The sequence below is a fragment of the Salmo salar genome, chromosome ssa09, assembly GCF_905237065.1.
Source record: "Salmo salar chromosome ssa09, Ssal_v3.1, whole genome shotgun sequence".
In the NCBI taxonomy this organism is placed as follows: Eukaryota; Metazoa; Chordata; class Actinopteri; order Salmoniformes; family Salmonidae; genus Salmo; species Salmo salar.
In genome coordinates, this window is record NC_059450.1 from 100,880,286 (window position 1) to 100,897,201 (window position 16,916).

Genomic DNA, 16,916 nt, shown 5'->3' on the forward strand with positions numbered 1-16,916 from the left:
GGTAGTCTGGGAGGTGGCGGACTGACGTCAATCACTTCGCCAAAGAAAGTGATTCCTCACCGAAGTGCAGAACGCGAAGCACATACTATAGTATAGCAGCACTCTGTCGTTGAGATACATTTTGATTGGTATATTTACCTATATTTCAACTATTTTACAATGGACGCGAACACTTGCAACATTCAAGTTCTTCTGCAAGCTGCTGAATTCTTGGAGAGAAGAGAACGAGGTAATTTCTGTTCTGTCTGTCAACTTCACTTGTCAACCAGCTGGGGTACAATAACGAAATGTACACAAATAGCGATTATCTATTGATTAACTGCGAGTATCTGACATACATTGTGCATGTTACGGTTAAGATCGTTACTATTCAGTAATAAGTCGATGCAATAAGCAGTTAAGGGAGTTTAGGTTTTATTCCTTGCTTCATATCTGACTCTGTGACCTAGATACGGGACTCATCATTGTACACAAAGGCGCCAAGTCTGGAGCGGTTTGAAAATAAAACCCTTAGCAGCGATAGAATTTATGAAGGACAATGAATGAACTAATAAAGAATTTGTAATTCCAGCTGTTGTTCTTTTGTAGCCAACTGGCACGAATAACCAAAATAGCCCTGTGATGTACTGTGATAAAATGACGTGATCGCGCCAAAAATCGGAAAAAGAAAAACGCAAGCATCATCTGTGTCTGACATTTGGATGGAAGAATAGAACAGACTAAACCCGGCTTTCTTTCTTCTGAACAATACTCAGCCGCCTAAAATTCATCTTTGTGTTTTGCAATCACAGCTATTTCCTGACTTTCTCTGTTTATTGAGTGTTGTTCAATATCCCATGTAGCAGTTAAATTCTGGGGACTTGCCGGTATATTTGTCATCTGAAACATCCTATAATTTGCAGTTCCTTCAGAAAGTATTCAATACCCCTTGACTTATTCCACATTTTGTTGTGTTACAGCCTTGAATTGTAAATGGGTAAAAACAATTATTTCACCCATCTACCCACAATAACCCATAATGAAAAAGTCAAAACATGTATAAATGTTAGCAAATTTATTGAAAATGAAATACAGAAACATGTAATTTACATAAGCATTCACACCACTGAGTCGATACTCTTGAGAATAACCTTTGGCAGCGATTACAGCTGTGAATCTTTCTGGCTAAGTCGCTAAAACAGACTGAATTACACCGGGACATTCCAGGGTCTCTATTGGCAGCATGTGCCTGCACAATTTTCTTTATGGACCTAATAATAAAGACGTAATTTAACTGTAAAAATGAATGACCTATTAATGTGGCATGAACACAACCAGTCATGATATTTTCATCTGATAGTCAAACAAATCACTTCCCAAAGCAGGCTACCTGTGCACTCCAAAATAAAGAGTTCACTGCATACACACTCGCACCATTTGATGAGTGGAAACAGACATCTGTTTACAAAACACCACAGTGTGACTAATGATATATACATTAATATATTGCCATTGATTAGGCCTACATTAATTGATTGCCATTGATTAGTCCTACATTAATTGATTACCATTGATTAGGCCTACATTAATATATTACCATTGATTAGGCCTACATTAATATATTGCCATTGATTAAGCCTACATTAATTGATTGCCATTGATTAGGCCTACATTAATTGATGCGTCACGCTGACAAATTGACCTTTTTTTTGTAGCCTGAAAAGTAGGGACACCTGAAATGGGGCTGAACCTGTCGAGAGGAAAAAAGGAACGGTCACCCTAACTCACATGGTACATTTACTATGAACTTCCAACAGGCCTAGTGGCAAACAGTGATGTAGTGGTAAAACAAATAGGTGGGTCATTCTGATTGCTGGTTGCAGTGAAAAAAAGCAACACTCCCTCTATTGCCAATGCATTTATCTGGAAAAGGTGGGGAAACTGTGTTTACATGGGCCTACCCTCCACTAGGACTACAGTACTGCTGGTAGTCTACCCTCCACTAGGACTACAGTACTGCTGGTAGTCTACCCTCCACTAGGACTACAGTACTGCTGGTAGTCTACCCTCCACTAGGACTACAGTACTGCTGGTAGTCTACCCTCCACTAGGACTACAGTACTGCTGGTACTCTAGTTTATTATTGGTGTCTAGCTGTAGACTAGTTGTCTAATGATATTGGTGTCTAGCTGTAGGCTAGTTGTCTAGTGATATTGGTGTCTAGTGATATTGGTGTCTAGCTGTAGACTAGTTGTCTAGTGATATTGGTGTCCAGCTGTAGGCTAGTTGTCTAGTGATATTGGTGTCTAGTGATATTGGTGTCTAGCTGTAGACTAGTTGTCTAGTGATATTGGTGTCCAGCTGTAAGCTAGTTGTCTAGTGATATTGGTGTCTAGCTGTAGACTAGTTGTCTAGTGATATTAGTGTCTAGCTGTAGACTAGTTGTCTAGTGATATTGGTGTCTAGCTGTAGACTAGGTGTCTAGTGATATTGGTGTCTAGTGATATTGGTGCTTAGTGTCTAGTGATATTGGTGTCTAGCTGTAGACTAGTTGTCTAGTGATATTGGTGTCTAGTGATATTGGTGTCCAGCTGTAGGCTAGTTGTCTAGTGATATTGGTGTCTAGCTGTAGACTAGTTGTCTAGTGATATTGGTGTCTAGTGATATTGGTGCTTAGTGTCTAGTGATATTGGTGTCTAGCTGTAGGCTAGTTGTCTAGTGATATTGGTGTCTTGTGATATTGGTGTCTAGCTGATGGCTAGTTGTCTAGTGATATTGGTGTCTAGTGATATTGGTGTCTAGCTGATGGCTAGTTGTCTAGTGATATTGGTATCTAGTGATATTGGTGCTTAGTGTCTGGTGATATTGGTGTCTTGCTGATGGCTAGTTGTCTAGTGATATTGGTATCTAGTGATATTGGTGCATAGTGTCTAGTGATATTGGTGTCTAGCTGTAGGCTAGTTGTCTAGTGATATTGGTGTCTAGTGATATTGGTGTCTTGCTTATGGCTAGTTGTCTAGTGATATTGGTGTCTTGTGATATTGGTGTCTAGCTGATGGCTAGTTGTCTAGTGATATTGGTGTCTAGTGATATTGGTGTCTAGCTGATGGCTAGTTGTCTAGTGATATTGGTGTCTAGCTGTAGTCTAGTTGTCTAGTGATATTGGTGTCTAGCTGTAGGCTAGTTGTCTAGTGATATTGGTGTCTAGCTGATGGCTAGTTGTCTAGTGATATTGGTGTCTAGCTGATGGCTAGTTGTCTAGTGATATTGGTGTCTAGCTGTAGGCTAGTTGTCTAGTGATATTGGTGTCTAGCTGTAGTCTAGTTGTCTAGTGATATTGGTGTCTAGCTGTAGGCTAGTTGTCTAGTGATATTGGTGTCTAGCTGTAGGCTAGTTGTCTAGTGATATTGGTGTCTAGTGATATTGGTGTCTAGCTGTAGGCTAGTTGTCTATTGATATTGGTGTCTAGCTTTAGGCTAGTTGGCTAGTGATATTAATGTCTAGTGATATTGGTGTCTAGTGATATTGGTGTCTAGCTGTAGACTAGTTGTCTAGTGATATTGGTGTCTAGCTGTAGACTAGTTGTCTAGTGATATTGGTGTCTAGCTGTAGGTTAGTTGTCTTGTGATATTGGTGTCTAGCTGTAGGTTAGTTGTCTTGTGATATTGGTGTCTAGCTGTAGGTTAGTTGTCTTGTGATATTGGTGTCTAGCTTTAGGCTAGTTGGCTAGTGATATTGGTGTCTAGTGATATTGGTGTCTAGCTGTAGACTAGTTGTCTAGTGATATTGGTGTCTAGCTGTCTAGTGATATTGGTGTCTAGCTGTAGGCTAGTTGTCTAGTGATATTGGTGTCTAGCTGTTGGCTAGTTGTCTAGTGATATTGGTCTCTATCTGTAGGCTAGTTGTCTAGTGATATTGGTCTCTATCTGTAGGCTAGTTGTCTAGTGATATTGGTGTCTGGTGATGTTGGTGTCTAGTGATGTTGGTGTTTAGCTGTAGGCTAGTTGTCTAGTGATATTGTTGACCATCAGCTGATCCAGGAAATAAAACAAATACTGATAGAAAATAAAAAAGTGAAATAAGTGAACTACTTCTTGTGTCCACGGATTTCACGGAGAACACCAGTACCCACGGTGCACCTGTAAAAACAATGAGCGCTCTAAACAGCTGACTGACAAAAGCAGACAGTGATACATCAATGTATAAATCTAATGCATTGGAATAAAGGCTTTTACTTTTTTTTTTTTATCAAGGACGCATGGCAAACAAATGGAGAAAATGAGGAAGTACACAGGGATATCTATGCTTTTATAGGAGCTCAGCTTAGGCCGAAACTTCAACACTACTGAGTGCAGTACCATTCGTCAACAAGGAGATGGTTTGTGCAGCCACATAGAAATACATGGTTTAAACCAAGACACAGAGGTGTTACTTTCATTTGGAAGCTTTTATTTTCATATTTACCACTGCATTTTAAATAATAGGAGAATGGTTAAATATCATTATTTAGAGACCATCCCCAAAGTTCAGGCCTGGCTCCCCCGTCATTTGCACCCTGCTCTAAGAGCTTTCGACACCTCGATTGAGCAACATTTGCCCATTTTATTATTTTTCTAAATTCTTCAAGCTCTGTCAAGTTGGTTGTTGATCATTGCTAGACAGCCATTTTCAGGTCTTGTCGTAGATTTTCTAGTAGGTTCAAGTCAAAACTGTAACTCGGCCACTCAGGAACATTCACAGTCTTCGGTGTAGATTTAGCCTTGTGTTGTAGGTTATTGTCCTGCTGAAAGGTGTCTGATGGAAAGCAGACCGAAGCAGGTTTTCCTCTAGGATTCTGCCTGTGTTTTGCTCCATTCCATTTACTTTTGATACTTAAGTATATTTAAAAACAAATACTTTAAGACTTCTGCTCGAGTAGTATTTTACTAGGTGACTTTACCTTTTTTGGGGATGTATTGATACACCATCCAAAGTGTAATGAATAACTTAACCATGCTCAAAGCCAAAGGGTCTGTGTTTTTAATATATTTTTACCCATCTACCAATAGGTGCCCTTCTTTGCAAGGCATTGGAAAACCTCCCTGGTCTTTGTGGTTGAATCTGTGTTTGAAATTCACTGCTCAACTGAGGGACCTTACAGATAATGTGTGGGGTACAGAGATGAGGTAGTTATTCAAAAATCATGTTAAACACTATTATTGCACACAGAGTGAGTCCATGCAACTTATTATGTGACTTGTTAAGCACATTTGTACTCCTGAACTTGTTTAGGCTTGCCATAAAAAAATAGGCTGAATACTTATTGACTAAAGACATTTCAGATTTTCATTTTTATTTTTTTTGTAAACATTTCTAAAAACATAAATCCACTTTGACATTATGGTGTATTGTGTGTAGGCCAGTGACACAAACATCTACATTTAAACCTTTTTAAATTCAGCCTGTAACACAACACGATGTGCAAAAGTCTAGGGTGTGAATTATTTCTGAAGGCTCTGTGAGTGTCAATTAAAACTAGTCCTTTCGTTCTTTTCTGTCCAGAGGCAGAACCTCGCTATGCATCAGTCAAACGCCTAAAGTTGAACTTTGTGTTTACAATCACATTGATTTGTTAATTTTGCCTGTCATTGATTTCCCAAGGCAATAGTCTATGAAAACGTAGGTTTAGTTGCAACCCAAAGGAAGGACTTTATGTCACGACGTCCCATTGAAACGATTCTCTCTCCTCTCCTCTCTCTCTACAGAGGCAGAGCATGGCTATGCATCAGTGTTGCCCTTCTACAGTCCAGGGGACTCTAATAAGAAGAGTAAGCAGAAGAACAAGAAGCTGCAGGCTGCCGGTAGTAACAGGTGATTATATAACTCTGAACCTACTAGTCTGTCTGACAGCTAGCTAGGGACGGGATTTTGGCTTTCTGAACCTACTAGTCTGTTTGTCTGACAGCTAGCTAGGGACGGGGTGTGGCTCTCTGAACATACTAGTCTGTCTGACAGCTAGCTAGGGACGGGATGTGGCTCTCTGAACCTACTAGTCTGTCTGACAGCGAGCTAGGGACGGGGTGTGGCTCTCTGAACCTACTAGTCTGTCTGATAGCTAGCTAGGGACGGGGTGTGGCTCTCTGAACCTACTAGTCTGTCTGACAGCTAGCTAGGGACGGGGTGTTGCTATCTGAACCTACTAGTCTGTCTGACAGCTAGCTAGGGACTGGGTGTGGCTCTCTGAACCTACTAGTCTGTTTGTCTGACAGCTAGCTAGGGACGGGGTGTGACTCTCTGAACCTACTAGTCTGTCTGACAGCTAGCTAGGGACTGGGTGTGGCTCTCTGAACCTACTAGTTTGTCTGACAGCTAGCTATGGACGGGGTGTGGATCTCTGAACCTACTAGTCTGTTTGTCTGACAGCTAGCTAGGGTCGGGATGTTGCTCTCTGAACCTACTAGTCTGTCTGACAGCTAGTTGGGGATGGGGTGTGGGTCTCTGAACCTACTAGTCTGTCTGACAGCAAGCTAGGGACGGGGTGTGACTCTCTGAACCTACTAGTCTGTCTGACAGCTAGCTAGGGACGGGATGTGGCTCTCTGAACCTACTAGTCTCTCTGACAGCTAGCTAGGGATGGGATGTGGCTCTCTGAACCTACTAGTCTGTCTGACAGCTAGCTAGGGACGGGGTGGGGCTCTCTGAACCTACTAGTCTGTCTGACAGCTAGCTAGGGACGGGGTGTAGCTCTCTGAACCTACTAGTCTGTCTGACAGCTAGCTAGGGACGGGGTGTGGCTCTCTGAACCTACTAGTCTGTTTGTCTGACAGCTAGCTAGGGACGGGGTGTGGCTCTCTGAACCTACTAGTCTTTCTGACAGCTAGCTAGGGACGGGGTGTGGCTCTCTGAACCTACTAGTCTGTCTGACAGCTAGCTAGAGACTGGGTGTGGCTCTGAACCTACTAGTCTGTCTGATAGCTAGCTAGGGACGGGGTGTGGCTCTCTGAACCTACTAGTCTGTTTGTCTGACAGCTAGCTAGGGACAGGGTGTGGCTCTCTGAACCTACTAGTCTATCTGACAGCTAGCTAGGGACGGGGTGTGGCTCTCTGAACCTACTAGTCTGTCTGACAGCTAGTTAGGGACGGGATGTGGCTCTCTGAACCTAACTAGTCTGTCTGATAGCTAGCTAGGGACGGGGTGTAGCTCTCTGAAACTACTAGTCTGTCTGACAGCTAGCTAGGGACGGGGTGAGGCTCTCTGAACCTGCTAGTTTTTCTGACAGCTAGCTAGGGACGGGGTGTTGATCTCTGAACCTACTAGTCTGTTTGTCTGACAGCTAGCTAGGGACGGGATGTTGCTCTCTGAACCTACTAGTCTATCTGACAGCTAGCTAGGGACGGGGTGTGGCTCTCTGAACCTACTAGTCTGTTTGTCTGACAGCTAGCTAGGGACGGGGTGTGGATCTCTGAACCTACTAGTCTGTCTGACAGCTAGCTAGGGATGGGGTGTGGCTTTCTGAAAGTAGTCTGTTTGTCTGACAGCTAGCTAGGGATGGGGTGTGGCTTTCTGAAACTAGTCTGTTTGTCTGACCGCTAGCTAGGGACTGGGTGTGGCTCTCTGAACCTACTAGTCTGTCTGACCGCTAGCTAGGGACGGGATGTGGCTCTCTGAACCTACTAGTCTGTCTGACAGCTAGTTGGGGACGGGGTGTGGCTCTCTGAACATACTAGTCTGTCTGACATCTAGCTAGGGACAGGGTGTGGCTCTCTGAACCTACTAGTCTGTCTGACAGCTAGCTAGGGACGGGGTGTGTCTCTCTGAACTTACTAGTCTGTCTGATAGCTAGCTAGGGACGGGGTGTGGCTCTCTTAACCTACTAGTCTGTCTGACAGCTAGCTAGGGACGGGGTGTTGCTCTCTGAACCTACTAGTTTGTCTGACAGCTAGCTAGGGACGGGATGTGGCTCTCTGAACCTACTAGTCTGTCTGACAGCTAGCTAGGGATGGGATGTGGCTCTCTGAACCTACTAGTCTGTCTGACAGCTAGCTAGGGACGGGGTGTGGCTCTCTGAACCTACTAGTCTGTTGTTTGACAGCTAGCTAGGGACGGGGTGTTGCTCTCTGAACCTACTAGTTTGTCTGACAGCTAGCTAGGGACGGGATGTGGCTCTCTGAACCTACTAGTCTGTCTGACAGCTAGCTAGGGATGGGATGTGGCTCTCTGAACCTACTAGTCTGTCTGACAGCTAGCTAGGGGTGGGATGTGGCTCTCTGAACCTACTAGTCTGTCTGACAGCTAGCTAGGGACGGGGTGTGGCTCTCTGAACCTACTAGTCTGTCTGACAGCTAGCTAGGGACGGGGTGTGGCTCTCTGAACCTACTAGTCTGTTGTTTGACAGCTAGCTAGGGACGGGGTGTGGCTCTCTGAACCTACTAGTCTGTCTGACAGCTAGCTAGGGACGGGGTGTGGCTCTCTGAACCTACTAGTCTGTCTGACAGCTAGCTAGGGATGGGATGTGGCTCTCTGAACCTACTAGTCTGTCTGACAGCTAGCTGGGGACGGGGTGTGGCTCTCTGAACCTACTAGTCTGTCTGACAGCTAGGTAGGGACTGGGTGTGGTTCTCTGAACCTACTAGTCTCTAGGTCTGACAGCTAGCTTGGGACGGGGTGTGGCTCTCTGAACCTACTAGTCTCTAGGTCTGACAGCTAGCTAAGGACGGGGTGTGGCTCTCTGAACCTACTAGTCTGTCTGACAGCTAGCTAGGGACGGGGTGTGGCTCTCTGATCCTACTAGTCTGTTTGTCTGACAGCTAGCTAGGGACAGGGTGTGGCTCTCTGAACCTACTAGTCTGTTTGTCTGACAGCTTGCAATGGACGGGGTGTGACTCTCTGAACCTACTAGTCTTTCTGACAGCTAGCTAGGGACGGGGTGTGGCTCTCTGAACCTACTAGTCTGTCTGACAGCTAGCAAGGGACGGGATGTGGCTCTCTGAACCTACTAGTCTGTCTGACAGCTAGCTAGGGACTGGCTGTGGCCCTCTGAACCTACTAGTTTGTCTGACAGCTAGCTAGGGACGGGGTGTGGATCTCTGAACCTACTAGTCTGTTTGTCTGACAGCTAGCTAGGGACGGGACGTTGCTCTCTGAACCTACTAGTCTGTTTGTCTGACATCTAGCTAGGGACGGGGTGAGGCTCTCTGAACCTACTAGTCTGTCTGACAGCTAGCTAGGGATGGGATGAGGTTCTCTGAACCTACTAGTCTGTCTGACAGCTAGCTAGGGACTGGGGGTGGCTCTCTGAACATGCTAGTTTGTCTGACAGCTAGCTAGGTACGGGATGTGGATCTCTGAACCTACTAGTCTGTTTGTCTGACAGCTAGCTAGGGACGGGATGTTGCTCTCTGAACCTACTAGTCTGTCTGACAGCTAGCTAGGGACGGGGTGTGGCTCTCTGAACCTACTAGTCTGTTTGTCTGACAGCTAGCTAGGGAGGGGGTGTGGATCTCTGAACCTACTAGTCTGTCTGACAGCTAGCTAGGGAAGGGGTGTGGCTCTCTGAAACTAGTCTATTTGTCTGACAGCTAGCTAGGGACGGGGTGTTGCTCTCTGAACCTATTAGTCTGTCTGACCGCTAGCTAGGGAGGGGGTGTGGATCTCTGAACCTACTAGTCTGTCTGACAGCTAGCTAGGGAAGGGGTGTGGCTCTCTGAAACTAGTCTATTTGTCTGACAGCTAGCTAGGGACGGGGTGTTGCTCTCTGAACCTACTAGTCTGTCTGACAGCTAGCTAGGGACGGGGTGTGGCTCTCTGAACATACTAGTCTGTCTGACAGCTAGCTAGCGACGGGGTGTGGATCTCTGAACCTACTAGTCTGTTGTCTGACAGCTAGCTAGGTGTGGCTCTCTGAACATACTAGTCTGTCTGACATCTAGCTAGGGACAGGGTGTGGCTCTCTGAACCTACTAGTCTGTCTGATAGCTAGCTAGGGACGGGGTGTGGCTCTCTTAACCTACTAGTCTGTCTGACAGCTAGCTAGGGACTGGGTGTGGCTCTCTGAACCTACTAGTCTGTTGTTTGACAGCTAGCTAGGGACGGGGTGTGGCTCTCTGAACCTACTAGTCTGTCTGACAGCTAGCTAGGGACGGGGTGTGACTCTCTGAACCTACTTATCTGTCTGACAGCTAGCTAGGGACGGGGTGTGGCTCTCTGAACCTACTAGTCTGTTTGTCTGATAGCTAGCTAGGGACGGGATGTTGCTCTCTGAACCTACTAGTCTGTCTGACAGCTAGCTAGGGACTGGGTGTGGCTCTCTGAACCTACTAGTCTGTCTGATAGCTAGCTAGGGATGGGGTGTGGCTCTCTGAACCTACTAGTCTCTCTGACAGCTAGCTAGGGACGGGATGTGGCTCTCTGAACCTAACTAGTCTGTCTGATAGCTAGCTCGGGACGGGGTGTTGCTCTCTGAACCTACTAGTCTGTCTGACAGCTAGCTAGGGATGGGGTGTTGCTATCTGAACCTACTAGTCTGTCTGACAGCTAGCTAGGGACGGGGTGTGTCTCTCTGAACTTACTAGTCTGTCTGACAGCTAGCTAGGGATGGGGTGTAGCTCTCTGAACCTACTAGTCTGTTGTGTGACAGCTAGCTAGGGACGGGGTGTGGCTCTCTGAACCTACTAGTCTGTTTGACAGCTAGCTAGGGACGGGGTGTGGCTCTCTGAACCTACTAGTCTGTCTGACAGGTCGCTTGGGACGGGGTGTGGCTCTCTGAACCTACTAGTCTGTCTGACAGCTAGCTAGGGACGGGGTGTGGCTCTGTGAACCTATTAGTCTGTTTGTCTGACAGCTAGCTAGGGATGGGGTGTGACTCTCTGAACCTACTAGTCTGTCTGACAGCTAGCTAGGGACGGGGTGTGGCTCTCTGATCCTACTAGTCTGTTTGTCTGACAGCTAGCTAGGGACGGGGTGTGGATCTCTTAACCTACTAGTCTGTCTGACAGCTAGTTGGGGACGGGGTGTGGCTCTCTGAACCTACTAGTCTGTCTGACAGCTAGCTAGGGACGGGGTGTAGCTCTCTGAAACTACTAGTCTGTCTGACAGCTAGCTAGGGACGGGGTGTGGCTCTCTGAACCTACTAGTCTGTCTGACAGCTCGCTTGGGACGGGGTGTAGCCCTCTGAACCTACTAGTCTGTCTGACAGCTAGCTAGGGACTGGGTGTGGCTCTCTGAACCTACTAGTCTCTCTGACAGCTAGCTAGGGACGGGATGTGGCTCTCTGAACCTACTAGTCTCTCTGACAGCTAGCTAGGGACGGGATGTGGCTCTCTGAACCTAACTAGTCTGTCTGATAGCTAGCTCGGGACAGGGTGTGGCTCTGAACCTACTAGTCTGTCTGACAGCTAGCTAGGGATGGGGTGTTGCTATCTGAACCTACTAGTCTGTCTGACAGCTAGCTAGGGACGGGGTGTGTCTCTCTGAACTTACTCGTCTGTCTGATAGCTAGCTAGGGACGGGGTGTGGCTCTCTTAACCTACTAGTCTGTCTGACAGCTAGCTAGGGATGGGGTGTAGCTCTCTGAACCTACTAGTCTGTTGTGTGACAGCTAGCTAGGGACGGGGTGTCTCTCTGAACCTACTAGTCTGTTTGACAGCTAGCTAGGGACGGGGTGTGGCTCTCTGAACCTACTAGTCTGTCTGACAGGTCGCTTGGGACGGGGTGTGGCTCTCTGAACCTACTAGTCTGTCTGACAGCTAGCTAGGGACGGGGTGTGGCTCTGTGAACCTATTAGTCTGTTTGTCTGACAGCTAGCTAGGGATGGGGTGTGACTCTCTGAACCTACTAGTCTGTCTGACAGCTAGCTAGGGACGGGGTGTGGCTCTCTGATCCTACTAGTCTGTTTGTCTGACAGCTAGCTAGGGACGGGGTGTGGATCTCTTAACCTACTAGTCTGTCTGACAGCTAGTTGGGGACGGGGTGTGGCTCTCTGAACCTACTAGTCTGTCTGACAGCTAGCTAGGGACGGGGTGTAGCTCTCTGAAACTACTAGTCTGTCTGACAGCTAGCTAGGGACGGGGTGTGGCTCTCTGAACCTACTAGTCTGTCTGACAGCTCGCTTGGGACGGGGTGTAGCCCTCTGAACCTACTAGTCTGTCTGACAGCTAGCTAGGGACTGGGTGTGGCTCTCTGAACCTACTAGTCTGTCTGATAGCTAGCTAGGGATGGGGTGTGGCTCTCTGAACCTACTAGTCTCTCTGACAGCTAGCTAGGGACGGGATGTGGCTCTCTGAACCTAACTAGTCTGTCTGATAGCTAGCTCGGGACAGGGTGTGGCTCTGAACCTACTAGTCTGTCTGACAGCTAGCTAGGGATGGGGTGTTGCTATCTGAACCTACTAGTCTGTCTGACAGCTAGCTAGGGACGGGGTGTGTCTCTCTGAACTTACTCGTCTGTCTGATAGCTAGCTAGGGACGGGGTGTGGCTCTCTTAACCTACTAGTCTGTCTGACAGCTAGCTAGGGATGGGGTGTAGCTCTCTGAACCTACTAGTCTGTTGTGTGACAGCTAGCTAGGGACGGGGTGTCTCTCTGAACCTACTAGTCTGTTTGACAGCTAGCTAGGGACGGGGTGTGGCTCTCTGAACCTACTAGTCTGTCTGACAGGTCGCTTGGGACGGGGTGTGGCTCTCTGAACCTACTAGTCTGTCTGACAGCTAGCTAGGGACGGGGTGTGGCTCTGTGAACCTATTAGTCTGTTTGTCTGACAGCTAGCTAGGGATGGGGTGTGACTCTCTGAACCTACTAGTCTGTCTGACAGCTAGCTAGGGACAGGGTGTGGCTCTCTGAACCTACTAGTCTGTCTGATAGCTAGCTAGGGACGGGGTGTGGCTCTCTTAACCTACTAGTCTGTCTGATAGCTAGCTAGGGACAGGGTGTGGCTCTCTGAACCTACTAGTCTGTCTGACAGCTAGCTAGGGATGGGATTCTGGCTCTCTGAACCTACTAGTCTGTTTGTCTGACAGCTAGCTAGGGACAGGGTGTGGCTCTCTGAACCTACTAGTCTATCTGACAGCTAGCTAGGGATGGGATGTGGCTCTCTGAACCTACTAGTCTGTCTGACAGCTAGCTAGGGACGGGGTGTGGCTCTCTGAACCTACTAGTCTGTCTGACAGCTAGTTAGGGACGGGATGTGGCTCTCTGAACCTAACTAGTCTGTCTGATAGCTAGCTAGGGACGGGGTGTAGCTCTCTGAAACTACTAGTCTGTCTGACAGCTAGCTAGGGACGGGGTGAGGCTCTCTGAACCTGCTAGTTTTTCTGACAGCTAGCTAGGGACGGGGTGTTGATCTCTGAACCTACTAGTCTGTTTGTCTGACAGCTAGCTAGGGACGGGATGTTGCTCTCTGAACCTACTAGTCTATCTGACAGCTAGCTAGGGACGGGGTGTGGCTCTCTGAACCTACTAGTCTGTTTGTCTGACAGCTAGCTAGGGACGGGGTGTGGATCTCTGAACCTACTAGTCTGTCTGACAGCTAGCTAGGGATGGGGTGTGGCTTTCTGAAAGTAGTCTGTTTGTCTGACAGCTAGCTAGGGATGGGGTGTGGCTTTCTGAAACTAGTCTGTTTGTCTGACCGCTAGCTAGGGACTGGGTGTGGCTCTCTGAACCTACTAGTCTGTCTGACCGCTAGCTAGGGACGGGATGTGGCTCTCTGAACCTACTAGTCTGTCTGACAGCTAGTTGGGGACGGGGTGTGGCTCTCTGAACATACTAGTCTGTCTGACATCTAGCTAGGGACAGGGTGTGGCTCTCTGAACCTACTAGTCTGTCTGACAGCTAGCTAGGGACGGGGTGTGTCTCTCTGAACTTACTAGTCTGTCTGATAGCTAGCTAGGGACGGGGTGTGGCTCTCTTAACCTACTAGTCTGTCTGACAGCTAGCTAGGGACTGGGTGTGGCTCTCTGAACCTACTAGTCTGTTGTTTGACAGCTAGCTAGGGACGGGGTGTTGCTCTCTGAACCTACTAGTCTGTCTGACAGCTAGCTAGGGTCGGGGTGTGACTCTCTGAACCTACTAGTTTGTCTGACAGCTAGCTAGGGACGGGATGTGGCTCTCTGAACCTACTAGTCTGTCTGACAGCTAGCTAGGGATGGGATGTGGCTCTCTGAACCTACTAGTCTGTCTGACAGCTAGCTAGGGACGGGGTGTGGCTCTCTGAACCTACTAGTCTGTCTGACAGCTAGCTAGGGACGGGGTGTGGCTCTCTGAACCTACTAGTCTGTTGTTTGACAGCTAGCTAGGGACGGGGTGTGGCTCTCTGAACCTACTAGTCTGTCTGACAGCTAGCTAGGGACGGGATGTGCTATCTCAACCTACTAGTCTCTCTGACAGCTAGCTAGGGATGGTATGTGGCTCTCTGAACCTACTAGTCTGTCTGACAGCTAGCTAGGGATGGGATGTGGCTCTCTGAACCTACTAGTCTTTCTGACAGCTAGCTAGGGACGGGGTGTGGCTCTCTGAACCTACTAGTCTGTCTGACAGCTAGCTAGGGATGGGATGTGGCTCTCTGAACCTACTAGTCTGTCTGACAGCTAGCTGGGGACGGGGTGTGGCTCTCTGAACCTACTAGTCTGTCTGACAGCTAGGTAGGGACTGGGTGTGGTTCTCTGAACCTACTAGTCTCTAGGTCTGACAGCTAGCTTGGGACGGGGTGTGGCTCTCTGAACCTACTAGTCTGTCTGACAGCTAGCTAGGGATGGGGTGTTGCTATCTGAACCTACTAGTCTGTCTGACAGCTAGCTAGGGACGGGGTGTGTCTCTCTGAACTTACTAGTCTGTCTGACAGCTAGCTAGGGATGGGGTGTAGCTCTCTGAACCTACTAGTCTGTTGTGTGACAGCTAGCTAGGGACGGGGTGTGGCTCTCTGAACCTACTAGTCTGTTTGACAGCTAGCTAGGGATGGGGTGTGGCTCTCTGAACCTACTAGTCTGTCTGACAGGTCGCTTGGGACGGGGTGTGGCTCTCTGAACCTACTAGTCTGTCTGACAGCTAGCTAGGGACGGGGTGTGGCTCTGTGAACCTATTAGTCTGTTTGTCTGACAGCTAGCTAGGGATGGGGTGTGACTCTCTGAACCTACTAGTCTGTCTGACAGCTAGCTAGGGACGGGGTGTGGCTCTCTGATCCTACTAGTCTGTTTGTCTGACAGCTAGCTAGGGACGGGGTGTGGATCTCTTAACCTACTAGTCTGTCTGACAGCTAGTTGGGGACGGGGTGTGGCTCTCTGAACCTACTAGTCTGTCTGACAGCTAGCTAGGGACGGGGTGTAGCTCTCTGAAACTACTAGTCTGTCTGACAGCTAGCTAGGGACGGGGTGTGGCTCTCTGAACCTACTAGTCTGTCTGACAGCTCGCTTGGGACGGGGTGTAGCCCTCTGAACCTACTAGTCTGTCTGACAGCTAGCTAGGGACTGGGTGTGGCTCTCTGAACCTACTAGTCTCTCTGACAGCTAGCTAGGGACGGGATGTGGCTCTCTGAACCTACTAGTCTCTCTGACAGCTAGCTAGGGACGGGATGTGGCTCTCTGAACCTAACTAGTCTGTCTGATAGCTAGCTCGGGACAGGGTGTGGCTCTGAACCTACTAGTCTGTCTGACAGCTAGCTAGGGATGGGGTGTTGCTATCTGAACCTACTAGTCTGTCTGACAGCTAGCTAGGGACGGGGTGTGTCTCTCTGAACTTACTCGTCTGTCTGATAGCTAGCTAGGGACGGGGTGTGGCTCTCTTAACCTACTAGTCTGTCTGACAGCTAGCTAGGGATGGGGTGTAGCTCTCTGAACCTACTAGTCTGTTGTGTGACAGCTAGCTAGGGACGGGGTGTCTCTCTGAACCTACTAGTCTGTTTGACAGCTAGCTAGGGACGGGGTGTGGCTCTCTGAACCTACTAGTCTGTCTGACAGGTCGCTTGGGACGGGGTGTGGCTCTCTGAACCTACTAGTCTGTCTGACAGCTAGCTAGGGACGGGGTGTGGCTCTGTGAACCTATTAGTCTGTTTGTCTGACAGCTAGCTAGGGATGGGGTGTGACTCTCTGAACCTACTAGTCTGTCTGACAGCTAGCTAGGGACGGGGTGTGGCTCTCTGATCCTACTAGTCTGTTTGTCTGACAGCTAGCTAGGGACGGGGTGTGGATCTCTTAACCTACTAGTCTGTCTGACAGCTAGTTGGGGACGGGGTGTGGCTCTCTGAACCTACTAGTCTGTCTGACAGCTAGCTAGGGACGGGGTGTAGCTCTCTGAAACTACTAGTCTGTCTGACAGCTAGCTAGGGACGGGGTGTGGCTCTCTGAACCTACTAGTCTGTCTGACAGCTCGCTTGGGACGGGGTGTAGCCCTCTGAACCTACTAGTCTGTCTGACAGCTAGCTAGGGACTGGGTGTGGCTCTCTGAACCTACTAGTCTGTCTGATAGCTAGCTAGGGATGGGGTGTGGCTCTCTGAACCTACTAGTCTCTCTGACAGCTAGCTAGGGACGGGATGTGGCTCTCTGAACCTAACTAGTCTGTCTGATAGCTAGCTCGGGACAGGGTGTGGCTCTGAACCTACTAGTCTGTCTGACAGCTAGCTAGGGATGGGGTGTTGCTATCTGAACCTACTAGTCTGTCTGACAGCTAGCTAGGGACGGGGTGTGTCTCTCTGAACTTACTCGTCTGTCTGATAGCTAGCTAGGGACGGGGTGTGGCTCTCTTAACCTACTAGTCTGTCTGACAGCTAGCTAGGGATGGGGTGTAGCTCTCTGAACCTACTAGTCTGTTGTGTGACAGCTAGCTAGGGACGGGGTGTCTCTCTGAACCTACTAGTCTGTTTGACAGCTAGCTAGGGACGGGGTGTGGCTCTCTGAACCTACTAGTCTGTCTGACAGGTCGCTTGGGACGGGGTGTGGCTCTCTGAACCTACTAGTCTGTCTGACAGCTAGCTA

General features: G+C 48.4%; 1 protein-coding gene across 1 annotated transcript in view; it reads left to right on the forward strand.

Annotated features, from left to right (window-relative positions):
• The window catches only part of mxd3 (MAX dimerization protein 3), a 102,750-nt gene continuing 85,834 nt past the window's right edge, over nucleotides 1-16,916 (forward strand). Inside the window, exons 1-2 of the mRNA XM_014213391.2 lie at nucleotides 1-229; nucleotides 5,724-5,829. Coding sequence (XP_014068866.1) covers nucleotides 160-229; nucleotides 5,724-5,829 — 176 coding nt within the window. The 5' untranslated portion in view covers nucleotides 1-159. The remainder of the gene's footprint in view (nucleotides 230-5,723; nucleotides 5,830-16,916) is intronic.